The sequence below is a fragment of the Balaenoptera borealis genome (assembly GCF_965194805.1).
Source record: "Balaenoptera borealis genome assembly, chromosome: 11".
NCBI lineage: Eukaryota > Metazoa > Chordata > Mammalia > Artiodactyla > Balaenopteridae > Balaenoptera > Balaenoptera borealis.
Genome location: NC_138868.1, coordinates 79491645 through 79506969, shown reverse-complemented (window position 1 = coordinate 79506969; position 15325 = coordinate 79491645). Strand labels below are relative to the sequence as shown.

The 15325-nt window shown below is 36.6% G+C and overlaps 1 protein-coding gene across 1 annotated transcript in view; it reads right to left on the bottom strand.

The window, feature by feature from the left end:
• CEP126 (centrosomal protein 126) overlaps window positions 1–15325 on the bottom strand; it is a 126187-nt gene that overhangs the window by 45890 nt on the left and 64972 nt on the right. The window contains 1 exon segment of the mRNA XM_082340062.1: window positions 13076–13187. Coding sequence (XP_082196188.1) covers window positions 13076–13187 — 112 coding nt within the window.

Here is a 15325-nt window from a genome sequence, read left to right as displayed (position 1 = left end):
AATTTGTTAAATACTTCTTCTGTATCTATTGAGAAAATCATAATTTTTATCTTTCCTTTTGTTAATGTGGTGGATCCTAGCGATTGATTTGTGTATGTGAACTATTCTTGTGACCCTGGAATAAATCCAACTTGATCATGATATATGATCATTTTTATGTATTGTTGGATTTAGTTTGTGAATATTTTGTTGAAGATTTCTGCATCTATATTCATAAAAAATACTGGCCTTTAATTATATTTTTTTGTAGTGTCTTTGCCTGGTTTTGGTATCACAGTAAGGGTGGCCTTGTAGAATGAATCTGGGAGTGTTCCATCCTCTTAAAGTTTTTGGAATAGTTTGATTAGGACAGGTATTAGTTCTTCTTTATACATTTGATAGAATTCCCCTGTGAAGCTGTCCCGTCCTGGAATTTTGTTTGCTGGGAGTTTTTTTTTTAATCGCAAATTTGATTTCACTTCTAGTGACTGGTCTGTTCAAATTGTCTGTTTCTTCTTGACTCAGTTTTGGTAAGCTGTATGTTTCTAGAAATTTGTCCATTTCTTCTAGGTTGTCCAGTTTGTTGGCATATAATGGATAATAGTATTCTCTTATGGTTTTTTGTATCTCTGTGGTACTGGTTGTAATTTCTCCTTTTTCTTTTCTTATTGTGTTTATTTGGATCCTCTCTCTATTCTTCTTGTTGAGCCTGGCTAAAGATTTATCAATTTTGTTTATTTTTTCATAAAACCAGCACATTGATATTTTCTATTATTTTTTCTCTCTTAGGAAATGACCTTTTTTTTTTTTTAATTGAAGTATAGTGGATTTACAATACGGTGTTAGTTTTAGGTATACAGTAAAGTGATTCAGTTTTATATATATATATATATCCAGATTATTTCCATTATAGGTTATTACCAGATATTGAATATAATTCCTTGAGCTATACAGTAAATCCTTGCTGCTTATCTATTTTATGTATACTGGTTTGTATCTGTTAATCCCGTATTTGTAATTTATCCTCTCCTTCCCCTTTGGTAACCAAAAGTTTGTCTTCTATGCCTGTGAGTCAGTTTCTTTTTTTTTTTTTAAATTTTTGAATATTATTCTATTTATTTTTTTATACAACAGGTTCTTATTAGTTATCTATTTCATACATATTAGTATATATGTCAATCCCAATCTCCCAATTCATCTCACAACCACCCACCCCTCCGCCACTTTCCCCCCTTGGTGTCCACATTTGTTCTCTATATCTGTGTCTCTATTTCTGCCCTGCAAACCGGTTCATCTGCACCATTTTTCTAGGTTCCACATATATGTGTTAGCACACGGTATTTGTTTATCTCTTTCTGACTTACTTCACTCTGTATGACAGTCTCTAGATCCATCCATGTCTCTACAAATGACCCAATTTCGTTCCTTTTTCTGGCTGAGTAATATTCCATTGTATATATGTACCACTTCTTCTTTATCCATTCATCTGTCGATGGGCATTTAGGATGCATTCATGACCTGGCTATTGTAAATAGTGCTGCAATGAACATTGGGGTGCATGTGTCTTTTTGAATTATGGTTTTCTCTGGGTATATGCCCAGTAGTTGGATTGCTGGGTCATATGGTAATTCTATTTTCAGTTTTTTAAGGAACCTCCATACTGTTCTCCATAGTGGCTGTATCAATTTACATTCCCACCAACAATGCAAGAGGGTTCCCTTTTCTCCATACCCTCTCCAGCATTTGTTGTTTGTAGATTTTCTGATGATGCCCATTCTAACTGGTGTGAGGTGATACCTCATTGTAGTTTTGATTTGCATTTCTCTAATAATTAGTGATGTTGAGAAGCTTTTCATGTGCCTCTTGGCCGTCTGTATGTCTTTTTTGGAGAAATGTCTATTTAGGTCTTCTTCCCATTTTTGATTGGGTTGTTTATTTTTATAATATTGAGCTGCATAAGCTGTTTATATATTTTGGAGATTAATTCTTTGTCCATTGATTCATTTGCAAATATTTTCTCCCATTCTGAGGGTGGTCTTTTCATCTTGTTTGTAGTTTCCTTTGCTGTGCAAAAGCTTTGAAGTTTCATTAGGTCCCATTTGTTTATTTTTGTTTTTATTTCCATTACTCTATGAGGTGGATCAACAAAGATCTTGCTGTGATTTATGTTAAAGAGTGTTCTTCCTATGTTTTCCTCTAAGAGCTTTATAGTGTCCAGTCTTACATTTAGGTCTCTAATACATTTTGAGTTTATTTTTGTGTATGGTGTTAGGGAGTGTTCTAATTTCGTTCTTGTACATGTATCTGTCCAGTTTTCCCAAAACTACTTATTGAAGAGACTGTCTTTTCTCCATTGTATATCCTTGGCTCCTTTGTCATAGACTAGTTGACCATAGGTGTGTGGGTTTATCTCTGGGTTTTCTATCTTGTTCCACTGATCTATATTTCTGTTTTTGTGCCAGTACCATATTGTCTTCATTACTGTAGCTTTGTAGTATAGTCTGAAGTTGGGGAGTCTGATTCCTCCAGCTCCATTTTTTTCCCTCAAGACTGCTTTGGCTATTCGGGGTCTTTTGTGCCTCCATACAAATTTTAAGATTTTTTGTTCTAGTTCTGTAAAAAATGCCATTGGTAATTTGATAGGGAGTGCATTGAATCTGTAGATGGCTTTGGGTAGTATAGTGATTTTCACAATGTTGATTCTTCCAATCCAAGAACATGGTATATCTCTCCATCTGTTTGTATCATCTTAAATTTCTTTCATGAGTGTCTTATAGTTTTCTGCATACAGGTCTTTTACCTCCTTACGTAGGCTTATTCCTAGGTATCTTATTCTTTGTGTTGCAATGGTAAATGGGAGTGTTTCCTTAATTTCTCTTTCAGATTTTTCATCATTAGTGTATAGGAATGCAAGAGATTTCTGTGCATTAATTTTGTATCCTGCAACTTTACCAAATTCATTGATTAGCTCTAGTAGTTTTCTGGTGGCATCTTTAGGATTCTCTATGTATAGTATCATGTCATTTGCAAACAGTGACACTTTTACTTCTTCTTTTCCAATTTGTATTGCTTTTATTTCTTTTTCTTCTCTGATTGCCGTGGCTAGGACTTCCAAAACTATGTTGAATAATAGTGGCAAGAGTGGACATCCTTGTCTTATTCCTGATCTTAGAGGAAATGCTTTCAATTTTTCACCATTGAGAATGATGTTTGCTGTGGGTTTGTCATATATGGCCTTTATTATGTTGCGGTAGGTCCCCTCTATGCCTACTTTCTGAAGAGTTTTTTTTTTTTATCATAAATCAGTGTTGAATTTTGTCAAAAGCTTTTTCTGCATCTACTGAGATGATCACATGGTTTTTATTCTTCAATTTGTTAATATGGTGTATCACAATGATTGATTTGCATATATTGAAGAATCCTTGCATCCCTGGGATAAATCCCACTTGATCATGGTGTATGATCCTTTTAATGTGTTGCTGGATTCTGTTTCCTAGTGTTTTGTTGAGGAATTTTGCATCTATATTCATCAGTGCTATTGGTCTGTAATTTTATTTTTTTGTAGTATCTTTGTCCGGTTTTTGTATCAGGGTGACGGTGTCCTCATAGAATGAGTTTGGGAGTGTTCCTTCTTCTGCAATTTTTTGGAAGAGTTTGAGAAGAATAGGTGTTAGCTCCTCTCTAAATGTTTGATAGAATTCACCTGTGAAGCCATCTGGTCCTGGACTTTTGTTTGTTGGAAGATTTTAAATCACAGTTTCAATTTCATTACTTGTGATTGGTCTGTTCATGTTTTCTATTTCTTCCTGGTTCAGTCTTGGAAGGTTATACCTTTCTAAGAATTTGTCCATTTCTTCCATGTTGTGCATTTTATTGGCATAGAGTTGCTTGTAGTAGTCTCTTAGGATTCTTTGTATTTCTGCGGTGTCTGTTGTAACTTCTCCTTTTTCATTTCTAATTTTATTGATTTGAGTCCTCTCACTCTTTTTCTTGATGAGTGTGGCCAATGATTTATCAATTTTGTTTATCTTCTCAAAGAATCAGCTTTTAGTTTTATTGATCTTTAGTATTGTTTTCTTTGTTTCTATTTCATTTATTTCTGCTCTGATCTTTATGATTTCTTTCCTTCTACTAACTATGGGTTTTGTTTGTTCTTCTTTCTCTAGTTCCTTTAGGTGTAAGGTTAGATTGTTTATTTGAGATTTTTCTTGTTTCTTGAGGTAGGCTCTTATTGCTATAAACTTCCCTCTTAGAACTGCTTTTGCTGCATCCAAAAGGTTTTGAATCATTGTGTTTTTATTGTAATTTGTCACTAGGTATTTTTTAATTTCTTCTTTGATTTCTTCAGTGATCTCTTGGTTATTTAGTAATGTATTGTTTAGCCTCCATGTGTTTGTGTTTTTTACGTTTTTTGCCCTGTAATTGCTTTCTAATCTCATAGCGTCAGAAAAGATGCTTGAAATGATTTCAGTTTTCTCAGATTTACTGAGGCTTGATCTGTGACCCAAGATGTGATCTATCCTGGAGAATGTTCCATGTGCACTTGAGAAGAAAGTGTAATCTGCTGTTTCCAGATGGAATGTCCTATAAATATCAATTAAATCTATCTGGTCTATTGTGTCATTTGAAGCTTGTGTTTCCTTATTAATTGTCTGTCTGGATGATCTGTCCATTGGTGTAAGTGAGGTGTTAACGTCCCCCACTATTATTGTGTTACTGTTGATTTCCTCTTTTATAGCTGTTAGCAGTTGCCTTTTGTATTGATGTGCTCCTATGTTGTGTGCATATATATTCATAATTGTTCTATCTCCTTCTTGGATTGATCCCTTGATCATTATGTAGTGTCCTTCCTTGTCTCTTATAACATTCTTTATTTTAAAGTCTATTTTATCTGATATGAGTATGGCTACTCCAGCTTTCTTTTGATTTCCATTTGCATGGAATATCTTTTTCCATCCTCTCACTTTCAATCTGTATGTGTCCCTAGGTCTGAAGTGGGTCTCTTGTAGACAGCATATATATGGGTCTTGTTTTTGTATCCATTCAGCAAGCCTGTGTCTTTTGGTTGGAGCATTTAATCCATCACGTTAAAGGTAATTATCAATACGTATGTTCCTATTACCATTTTCTTAATTGTTATGGGTTTGTTTTTGTAGGTCCTTTTCTTCTCTTGTGTTTCCCACTTAGAGAAGTTCCTTTAGCATCTGTTGCAAAGCTCGTCTGGTGGTGCTGAATTCTCTTAGCTTTTGCTTGTCTGTAAAGCTTTTGATTTCTCCGTTGAATCTGAATGAGATTCTTGCCAGGTAGAGTAATCTTGGTTGTAGGTTTTTCCCTTTCATCACTTTAAGTATATCATGCCACTCCCTTCTGGCTTGTAGAGTTTCTGCTGAGAAATCAGCTGTTAACCTTATGGGAGTTCCCTTGTATGTTATTTGTTGTTTTTCCCTTGTTGCTTTCAATAATTTTTCTTTGTCTTTAATTTTTTGTCAATTTGATTAGAATGTGTCTTGGCATGTTTCTCCTTGGGTTTATCCTGCCTGGGACTCTCTGCGCTTCCTGGACTTGGGTGGTTATTTCCTTTCCCATGTTAGGGAAGTTTTCAACTATAATCTCTTCAAATATTTTCCCGGGTCCTTTCTCTCTATCTTCTCCTTCTTGGACCCCTGTAATGAGAATGGTGGTGTGTTTAATGTTGTCCCAGAAGTCTCTTAGGCTGTCTTCATTTCTTTTCATTCTTTTTTCTTTATTCTGCTCTGCGGTAGTTATTTCCACTATTTTATCTTCCAGGTCACTTACCCATACTTCTGCCTCAGTTATTCTGCTATTGATTCCTTCTAGTGTATTTTTCATTTCAGTTTTTGCATTTTTCATCTCTGTTTCTTTGTTCTTTAATTCTTGTAGGTGTCTTTTCTTTAATTCTTCTACGTCTTTGTTAAACATTTCTTGCATCTTCTAGATCTTTGCCTCCATTCTTTTCCCGAGGTCCTGGATCATCTTCACTATCATTATTCTGAATTCTTTTTCTGGAAGGTTGCCTATCTCCACTTCATTTAGTTGTTTTTCTGGGGTTTTATCTTGTTCCTTCATCTGGTACATAGCCCCCCTGCCTTTTCACCTTGTCTATCTTTCTCTGAATGTGGTTTTTGTTCCGTAGCCTGCAGGACTGTAGTTCTTCTTTCTTCTGCTGTCTGCCCTCTGGTGGATGAGGCTATCGAAGAGGCTTGTGCAACTTTCCTGATGGGAGGGACTGGTGGTGGGTAGAGCTGGGGGTTGCTCTGCTGGGTAGAGCTCAGTAAAACTTTAATCAGCTTATCTGCTGATGGGTGGGGCTGGGTTCCCTCCCTGTTGGTTTCATGGCCTGAGGCGACCGAACACTGGAGCCTATCCGGTTCTTTGGTGGGGCTAATTGTGGACTCTGGGAGGGCTCACGACAAGGAGTACTTCCCAGAACTTCTGCTGCCAGTGCCCTTGTCCTCAAGGTGAGCCACAGCCACCCCCCACCTCTGCAGAAGACCCTCCAACACTAGCAGGTCTGGTTCAGTCTCCTATGGGGTCACTGCTCCTTCCCCTTGGTCCCGGTGTGCACACTAGTTTGTGTGTGCCCTCCATGAGAGGAGTCCCTGTTTCCCCCAGTCCTGTCAAAGTCCTGCAATCAAATCTCTCTAGCTTTCAAAGTCTGATTCTCTAGGAATTCCTCCTCCCATTGCCAGACCCTCAGGTCGGGAAGCTTGACGTTGGGCTCAGAACCTTCACTCCAGTGGGTGGGCTTCTGTGGTATAAGTGTTCTCTAGTTTGTGGGTCACCCACCCAGCAGTTATGGGATTTGATTTTATTGTGATTGCGCCCCCCTACCGTCTCATTGTTGCTTCTCCTTTGACTTTGGATGTGGGGTATTTTTTTGGTGAGTTCTAGTGTCTTCTTGTCAATGATTGTTCAGCAGTTAGTTGTGATTCCGGTGCTCTCGCAAGAGGGAGTGAGCACACGTCCTTCTACTCCACCATCTTGAACCAATCTTTCTATCAGTTTCTGTTTTGTACATAGATTCATTTGTATTATTTTTTAGATTCCATGTGTATGTGATATCATTATTTCCTTCCTTCTGCTGACTTTGGGCTTTGTTTGTTCTTCTTTTTCTAATTATTTTACATGGTAGGTTAGGTTGTTTATTTGAGATTTTTCTTATTTCTCGAGGAAGGCCTGTCTTGCTATGAATTTCCTTCTTGGAACTGCTTTTGCTGTATCCCCAAAATTTTGGAAAGTTGTTTTCTACTTTAATTTGTTTTGAGGTATTTTCTGATTTACTCTTTGATTTCATCATTGACCCTTGGTTTTTAGTTGCATGTTGTTTAGTCTCCATGTGTTTGTTCTTTTCTGTTTTTCTTCCTGTAGTTGATTTCTAATTGATACCACTGAGGTTGAAAAAAATGCTTGATATAATTTCTATCCTCTTAAATTTGTTGAGACTTGTTTTGTGACCTAGTATGTGATATATCCTGGAGAACATTCCATGTGCACTTGAAAAGAATGTGTATTCTGCTGGTTTTGGATGGAATGTCCTGAAGATATCAGTTAAGTCCAACTAGTCTTGCTGTGCCATTTAGGACCACTATTGCCTTATTGATTTTCTTTCTAGATGATTTGTCCATTGATATCAGTGGGGTGTTATAGTCTCCTACAATTATTGTACTATTGTCAGTTTCTCCGTTTATGTCTGTTAGTATTTGCTTTATACATTTAGATGCTCCTGTATTGGGTGTGTATATGTTAAAGAGTATATATCCTCTTCTTGTATTGATCCCTTTTTATCATTATATAATGCTCTTTTTGTCTTTCATTATAGTCTCTGTTTTATTTTGTCTGATATGAGTATTGCTACTCCTGCTTTCTTGTCATTTCCATTTGCATGAAATATCCTTTTCTATCCCCTTACTTCCAGTTTGTGTGTGTCTTTTGCCCTGAAGTGAGTCTCTTGTAGGCAGCATATTGAAGGGTCTTGTTTTTTTTTTTTTTAACCAATCAGCTATCCTATGTCTTTTGATTAAAGCATTAATCCATTGATATTTAGAGTAATTTATTGATAGGTATGTACTTAATGCCATTTTATTACTTGTTTCCCAGTTGTTTTGTACTTTTTCCTCCGTTGATTTCTTCTTTTTGTTTCTCCCATTGTGGTTTGATGATATTCTTTTGTAGTATGCTTGAGTTCCTATCTTTTTGATTGTTGTGTATCTATTGTAGGTTTTTGCTTTGTGGTTACCATGGGGTTCATATATTGTTAACTCATAATTATATCTACTTGCTTTGAACTCACGGTCATTTAACTTCAAACACATTCTAAGAGATCTACAGTTTTTACTCCCCTCCCCCATATTTTGTTTTTGATGTACTTTTTTACAGCTTCATGTTTATCACATAAGTATGTATTGTAGTAGGAGTTGCTTTTACAACTTTTTGTCTTTTAATCTATGTACTGGCTTATTTAAGTGATCTTCAATCCCCATACATATGTCTTTCCTATTGGGATTTTTCCCTTTCTGATAGATTCTTACTTCTTTTCCATTTTGAGAAGACCCATTAACATTTCTTTTAAGGTAGGTTTAGTATTGCTGAATTCTTTTAGTTTTCGCTTGTCTGAGAAGTTCTTTATCTCACCTTCTATTCTAAATGATAATCTTGCTGGGTAGACAATCTTAGGTTGCAGGTTCCTCTGCCTTTTCATTTTATTTAACTTTCTGTATCTCTATGATTTTGGGTGAAACCGTTACCTATTGTGGTCTTGAAGGGGTGTTCTTATGTGGGTGTGTCTCTATGCAGACTGTGTGTGCCCAGTGAATTTGGTGGATTTGACGTGGATGCCAGTCATATCTTTCCTCATGGTATGCTGGCCTCTATCACCTTGGTAGGGAATGTGGCTAGTAATGGAGGAGTTAGAGCCTGTGTGGGGTGTGAGATGTACTTCCTCTCTGCTTAGTGGCCATCACTGCCCTGTCAGGAGTGAGATCTGATCCAAAGTTGCTGGAGCAGAGGCCCTGAGAGTTGGGCTCAAACTGGTTCTGCTTCCTTTAAGTGTGTGTTTTTCCTTCTTCTTGCACTGGGCCTTTGACCCAAAGGCGGGGAGTGCTGAAGCAAGTGGGGCTCATGTGCTTACAGATATGCTGATATGCTGCCCTGTAGGCATCTGTGGCTCCACTCAGATGCAGCCTAAGTTTGCATCTTTTCCCCTGTTGTGATTGCCCCAGATCTAGTGTAAGGCTATGGCATGGAGTGGGAGGGGTTGGAGTGTTTGCTTGTCTGAAACTGGGGAGCATGGAATGGTGGTCATGGGAGTTCAAGCACCTGCACTGCCATCAGAAGTCTGGGCTGCTTCTGGGGTGCTGTTTAAATAACTGCCAACAATGGACACTGCTCCACTTAGACCACCGCCCAGGCCCCTAGGTCGCCTCTGCATCTTTAGATTGAGTCTTTTCCCAGGTCCTGTCTGGCCTAGATCCAGGGCCAAGCTGTGGCTTGGAGTGAGCAGGGCTTGACATTCACTCGGCTCAGACTGGGGTGTGTGGCAAGGCAGCAGCCACTAGGGCACACCTCTCTCTGCCCTGTCTGGTGGTAAGCTAACATTGCACACTCCTCATGAGTGGAGTCTAGGCTTCTCTAGCCTTTCAGTGGTTCTCCAAGCAGCCAAAGGGGCTTGTCTCCTATATGTAGGACCCCAGGAGGGGGACGTCCAATCTGTGGCTTGACCCACTCACTTCCCAGGGTGAATGTCTGCCTGTGTGATCTCCCTTTTCCTCTTAGTCCTCTCCCAGAGGCACAGGCCTCTTACCTGATGCTTTTCTTCCCATCCTAGCCAATTACATGTGTATCTTTCTTACAGCCTTCATTGTATAGGAGTCCTTCTGCATGTTTCCAGTTAATTTTCCATTAGAATTGTTCCACATGTGGATGTATTTTTGAATTCTTTGTCAGGGGAGGTAAGCTCACATCCTCTTCATCTCCCACCTTCCATACTCCAATTCTTACACTTCTATTTGATCAACATTCTTAAACTCTTATTTATGTTTCTTCTCTGCTGTGAAAAGGCATTTTCATTTTTTCTTCTCTCATCTTTTCCTTCTAACCACTCAAAATATTTTTATTCTTTGTCAGATTTATCCTTTTCTCACTATACAAAATAGTACTATTTTAGTTTAGGCAGTAATGATCTATCCCTTGGATTAGTCCATTAAGTTTTTTAAGTCTCCTTGCTTCCAATTTCTTTCCACTCTTTTCATTCTCCAACATTCATACCAATTATCTTTCAATAATAATAAAGAGGATTATATCACTCCATGCTTAAAAACCTCCACTGGTTCTTTACTAGTTATAGGATAAAAATTAAAAGTTCCTAGACATAGAAGCATTTCATATCTGATCTCAATCTACATTTCTAGATAATCTCCTGTCCTACCAGCAACACATACTACAGTCCTGCCACTCTGAACAAGTTCTATTTCCTTAGGTGTCTTTGCCCTTTACAACAATGTAGGCCTGAACATGCCTAAAATCAACCTATGCTACTTTAGTATACAATTGGTACTCATCTTTTAAGTCTCCTCTCCAACTTCAAATTTCGTACTTCTTTATCACTTTGCTAGTATTTCTGTAACTGCCCCCATAATGCAGTATTACTTGTCTTATGATGTAACCACCATTAAACAGTATTATAATGTAACTGAAAACCCTTCTTGGGCAGAAGACCATATCTCATTCATATGTATAACCCTTGTTAATCAATGTCCAAATAATAGGTACTTAAGACACTTCACATTTTTATTCTCTACTTTTCTAGACTGCAATTCTGTTACTCATCAGTTTGACATCCATATTTAAACATGATAACATATCTTCCATATTAAGGGAAAAAGCCATATCTTGGCCCTACATCCCCTCTGGCTATTGTTCGGTAGCGGTAGCTCTTTTCCTTTCACAGCCAAGCTACACTTGGTATTTTTTCTTTCTTGCTCTTCATTTCTTTCCAACTCATCGCAATCTCTTTTCTGTCCCTATCCCTCCACTGAAATTTCTCTGACAAAAGTTGCCAGTGTGACTTTTTTGTTGTGAAGTACAGTGGACACATTGCCTCTAAGCTGGATATTTTCTCTTTACCCCTCCAGATTCACTTTCCATGCTTCTCTACTTGTCTTTGCTAGGCAGAGACAAAATGATCCCTTGCCTTTTGATTTATGGCTGACTTTGACCAATGAAAGGTACTAGGAAGAGATGGGAGAGTGACAGAAGAAAGAGGTTTTTGATAATTGTTCCTCTGGCTTCCTCTCTGTTGGGCTTGGTTTAGTAGTGGCAATGTTCCTCTACCTATCAGCCCTCTCCTATAGCTATAGCTCTTTTCAGTTCAGGTCTGTGGTGGTATTACTGACTTTGTTGTCAGTTCTGGGGTTGCTTCATCATCCACTGTTGGCTTCCCAGTCTCTTTACTAACCTTTTTTCATTACCCCGTTTAAATGTTACATGTTTTCCGCCAGTATCCTGACTGATACAAACTTTTTATTTTACTGATTCTCTAGAAGCCATTTGATCTCTGTAAACTGCTTTTTTTCCCCATGAAAGTCTGTACTTCCTTAGTTCTACCTTCTCTCTCTATATAGTCCAGTATCAACCATTCTGTTCCTATCTGTAGGCTTCTCTTTTTTTCACTTCCTTAAATGTTGCTGTTCTTTAGTGTTCTAACCTAGCTCTGTTGTCATAGTATATAATCTCCACAGCTGATCTCATCCACTGTTTTGGCTTCAAATGTCTTAAGCCTAGATCTTTCTCTTGAGCTCTAGACCCATGTAATTTCAATTACATATATTGAAATAGCCTCCTGTTTTGTCCTCTTTCAATCAGTTATCCACACTTGTTCACAATAGATTGGAATGATATGTTAAAAAAGAAAAGTTGATCTTATCTCCCATCTGCTCAAATCCTTCATTGACTCCTCCTAAATGCTCAGGATAAAGTTTATATTACTTAGCATGTAGGTCATTTACCTCTCCAATCTCACATCTAGTGAGCTATTGGTATTCTGCATTCTATTATTCAGCCATCTCTGACTCCTAGAACACATCATTCCTTCTGTTACTCCTGGCCTTTCCACATGCTCATCCTTCTGTCTGGAATACCATCTACCCACTTGTTTCATGATTAACTCCTATTTTCTTCAAAGCTTTGCTGAAGAGTTTTTTATTCCATGAAGTCTTTCTTGAACTATCATAAAGACTGAGAGAATGAATTTAATTGTTCTTAGATCTGATCAAGGGAACTATTTGCCACAGGTATTCTAAAAACGGAAGTACTTTAGTAAATAACATTATAAACAGGTAAAATATTAACATAAATTACATATGAATTGTAGACATCATTACATAAATTAATATTAAATATTATTATCATTATCTATTTGGTACTGTTCTATACTTTTTGAAGCATTATTTTACTTCTCTCCTAGATTATACTCTTGGGATTACATTTTTGAATATTACACTTCTCCATATCCCCTTCTCAATGCCTGATATAATGCTATGTACATAGTAGGTTCAAGAAACATTTATAATAAATAAATGGAAAATACAGGATGTCAGAGGGTACTCTGGTTGGTTGGTCCATCCTATTGCTTCAAGATAATTCATTTAAACTAACCTGGAGAGGAACCAGGAGGCACTGTAGCTTTTTAAAGATATCCAGGAAAGATTTTCAGTGAGGAAAAACCCATTTCTACTATAAAGTTACTCCTTTTACCTAAATTTATATCATTACAACTCAAAATATTTTTTCTCTCAGTAAAACCAATATCAATGTTTTTAAATGGTTTTTATGATAATTCCCATAGAAAATTACTAACATAGGCAGCATTGTAATACCAAAGACAACAAATTAAAATTCCTACTTACTCTTGAAGCAGCTTATATTGTACTCTACCTCAATTCAATGTGTGAAAATAAAATAGTGAACTCTAAAACAGAGGTAAGGAGTAACTGATGAAAAGACCTACAAACTCAGCAACTAGAGAGCTATTTAATTATTATATATTAGTAATTACACATGATAATCATAAATTACTTACCTCCAGTCTATTATTGGTCTGTGGGAAGAGGGAAGGTTTACCTCTGATTTTAAGTTGGATTCCTGAATTTGTTTGAGGGCCTCTTCTAATGGAGGAACTGGTTTTTGAAAAACTAAGGGGATAATAAAGGTCAAATAGTACAGAATCACTTCATCTTCAACACTCTCTTTATATATAATTTAATTGGTCAATGATAAAATACTACCTTAAAACTTTTGTAAAAATATATTTTTTAGAATAGTGTAAATATTTTAAATTTAGACACCCAATTCCCCAATAAGAAACAGTTACCTCAAAATTATCATCACCAATTTTAAGAATATTTATTTGGAAAAATGAAACATTGAGAAATGTCCAGCCTTTTTAGTCTGGCATGCAAACTCCATTATATCTGATTTCATAGTTCCATAAACTTCTGACAAAATTTACAAATATTCTTATGAAGAAAAGGGGAAGATATAAAAACACCATTTAACATTTATTGAGCATTTACTGTTAAAGACATTATTTTTAAGCACTGTATAAGTATTAATTAATTTAATTCTTACTAAGGCCTTTGAGGCAGATGCTATTTGAATCTCCATTTTGCACCTGAGGAAACTGAAGCATAGAGAAGCTAAGTAACTTGTTCAAAGTCATACATTATATGGACACTCATCCACATACCGCTCTGCACAACCTCTAATCCAACCCTAGCTCCCATAAGTATCCACTTTCCCAAGAATTTCCATTGTACACTTTGGTACACACCTTCTTGTTTCAGTTGAAACATAGCTGCTTTTTAAAGGATATTGCTTTTCCTTCAGCCCTCTTATGGGGAGGCACAAATAACTAAAAATAACTCAAGGTCTGAAGGTAGAGTAGGTGACTTTCTAGCTCTCCAATGACACTACCAAACTGTTTCCTCCTTTCTCCTTTAAAAAACCTATGTCCTCAGACTTTTCCACTATTATAATGTTTGTTATTTACCTTAAAATGTTTAAGCAAAACCAGTATATTTTTATGAATGGGTTAGTTCAAACTTGAACTCTAGAGTCAAGGGGTGATTGCATAAAATACTAGTGAAAAATGCACAGTTACAAGATGGTTTGCTGGATATTCTAATCATAAAGGACCAATCCTCTTGAGGCAGAAACTATCAAGCTTTAGATTTTGATTGTTTTTCTAATTAGCATAATCAATGTCCCAAATGGTTGCTTATTGGTAAAACTAATGGCCAGTTGCACAGCCTGATGAATGTTAAAAATGGACTTTCTTTGTTGAAATTGAAGATATTTAAGACAAGTGGACTTTCCTAAAATATTTTAATCACTCTCTACCCTTGCATGAACAGAGAATAAGAATCTAGGGAGGTCTATACCCTATACCCTTACAGATGGTATTGAGGTTTGATCTCTGATTAGTCTTGGATCCAGCTGTTAAACAGGAACATTTCTGATGGTCCAATACCAGAAGGCACAAAAATTTTGTCTCTGGAATGTGACTGTGTAAGTCTGAGTGGATCTTTCACATAAAGTGTAGTCAGAGCACCTAAAAGGATAGAGAACTGGGACTTTATTGAGCTTAGAGAACAAGTCGTACCCATCGTTTTGTGTCTGCTTTACTAAAAATGTTTAGTTGTGCTAGACTATAGTCTGAGACTTCGCTTTTATTAACACTCACCACTTACTGTCTATCAAAGAGAACTTAAAAACTACCTTTAAAACTAAGGTAGTTTTACAAACACCCATTACTCTTTCTTGTTGCTGTTGTCTAATGACCTTCTAGTCACTACCTCATACTCACTGATGGAAATTTAAGCTTACATTTTTTGAGTACTTACGGTGTATTCGGGCTTTATTATTTCATTTAAACCACTAGCCTCCTCCTTCCAGTTCTTTTGCTCTAATATTCTAACTCCAACAATTCTCTGACCTCATCGAAACTCCCAATCCCTTTTTCGAAGCAAGGGGAAGCATCAGCTATCATGTACATCGGGTGAACCTTTGGTTTAACTCTCATAATTTGGGAATAAACTAAACCAATAGACAATTAAATACACAGTTATTTATCATAGCTTTGTTGTTGCTCTTCACTCATGGCATTACATTTTCTTAAAATTTTAATTTAATATTTTGTACAGGTAATATATTCATGTTCAGAAATAAAAAAAATAAAATACACATTTGGAAGTCTTGCTCTTATTGGTCATTTGTGTATTCTATCACTGTTTATGCAAACACAAACATACATAAGTATATATTCTATTTT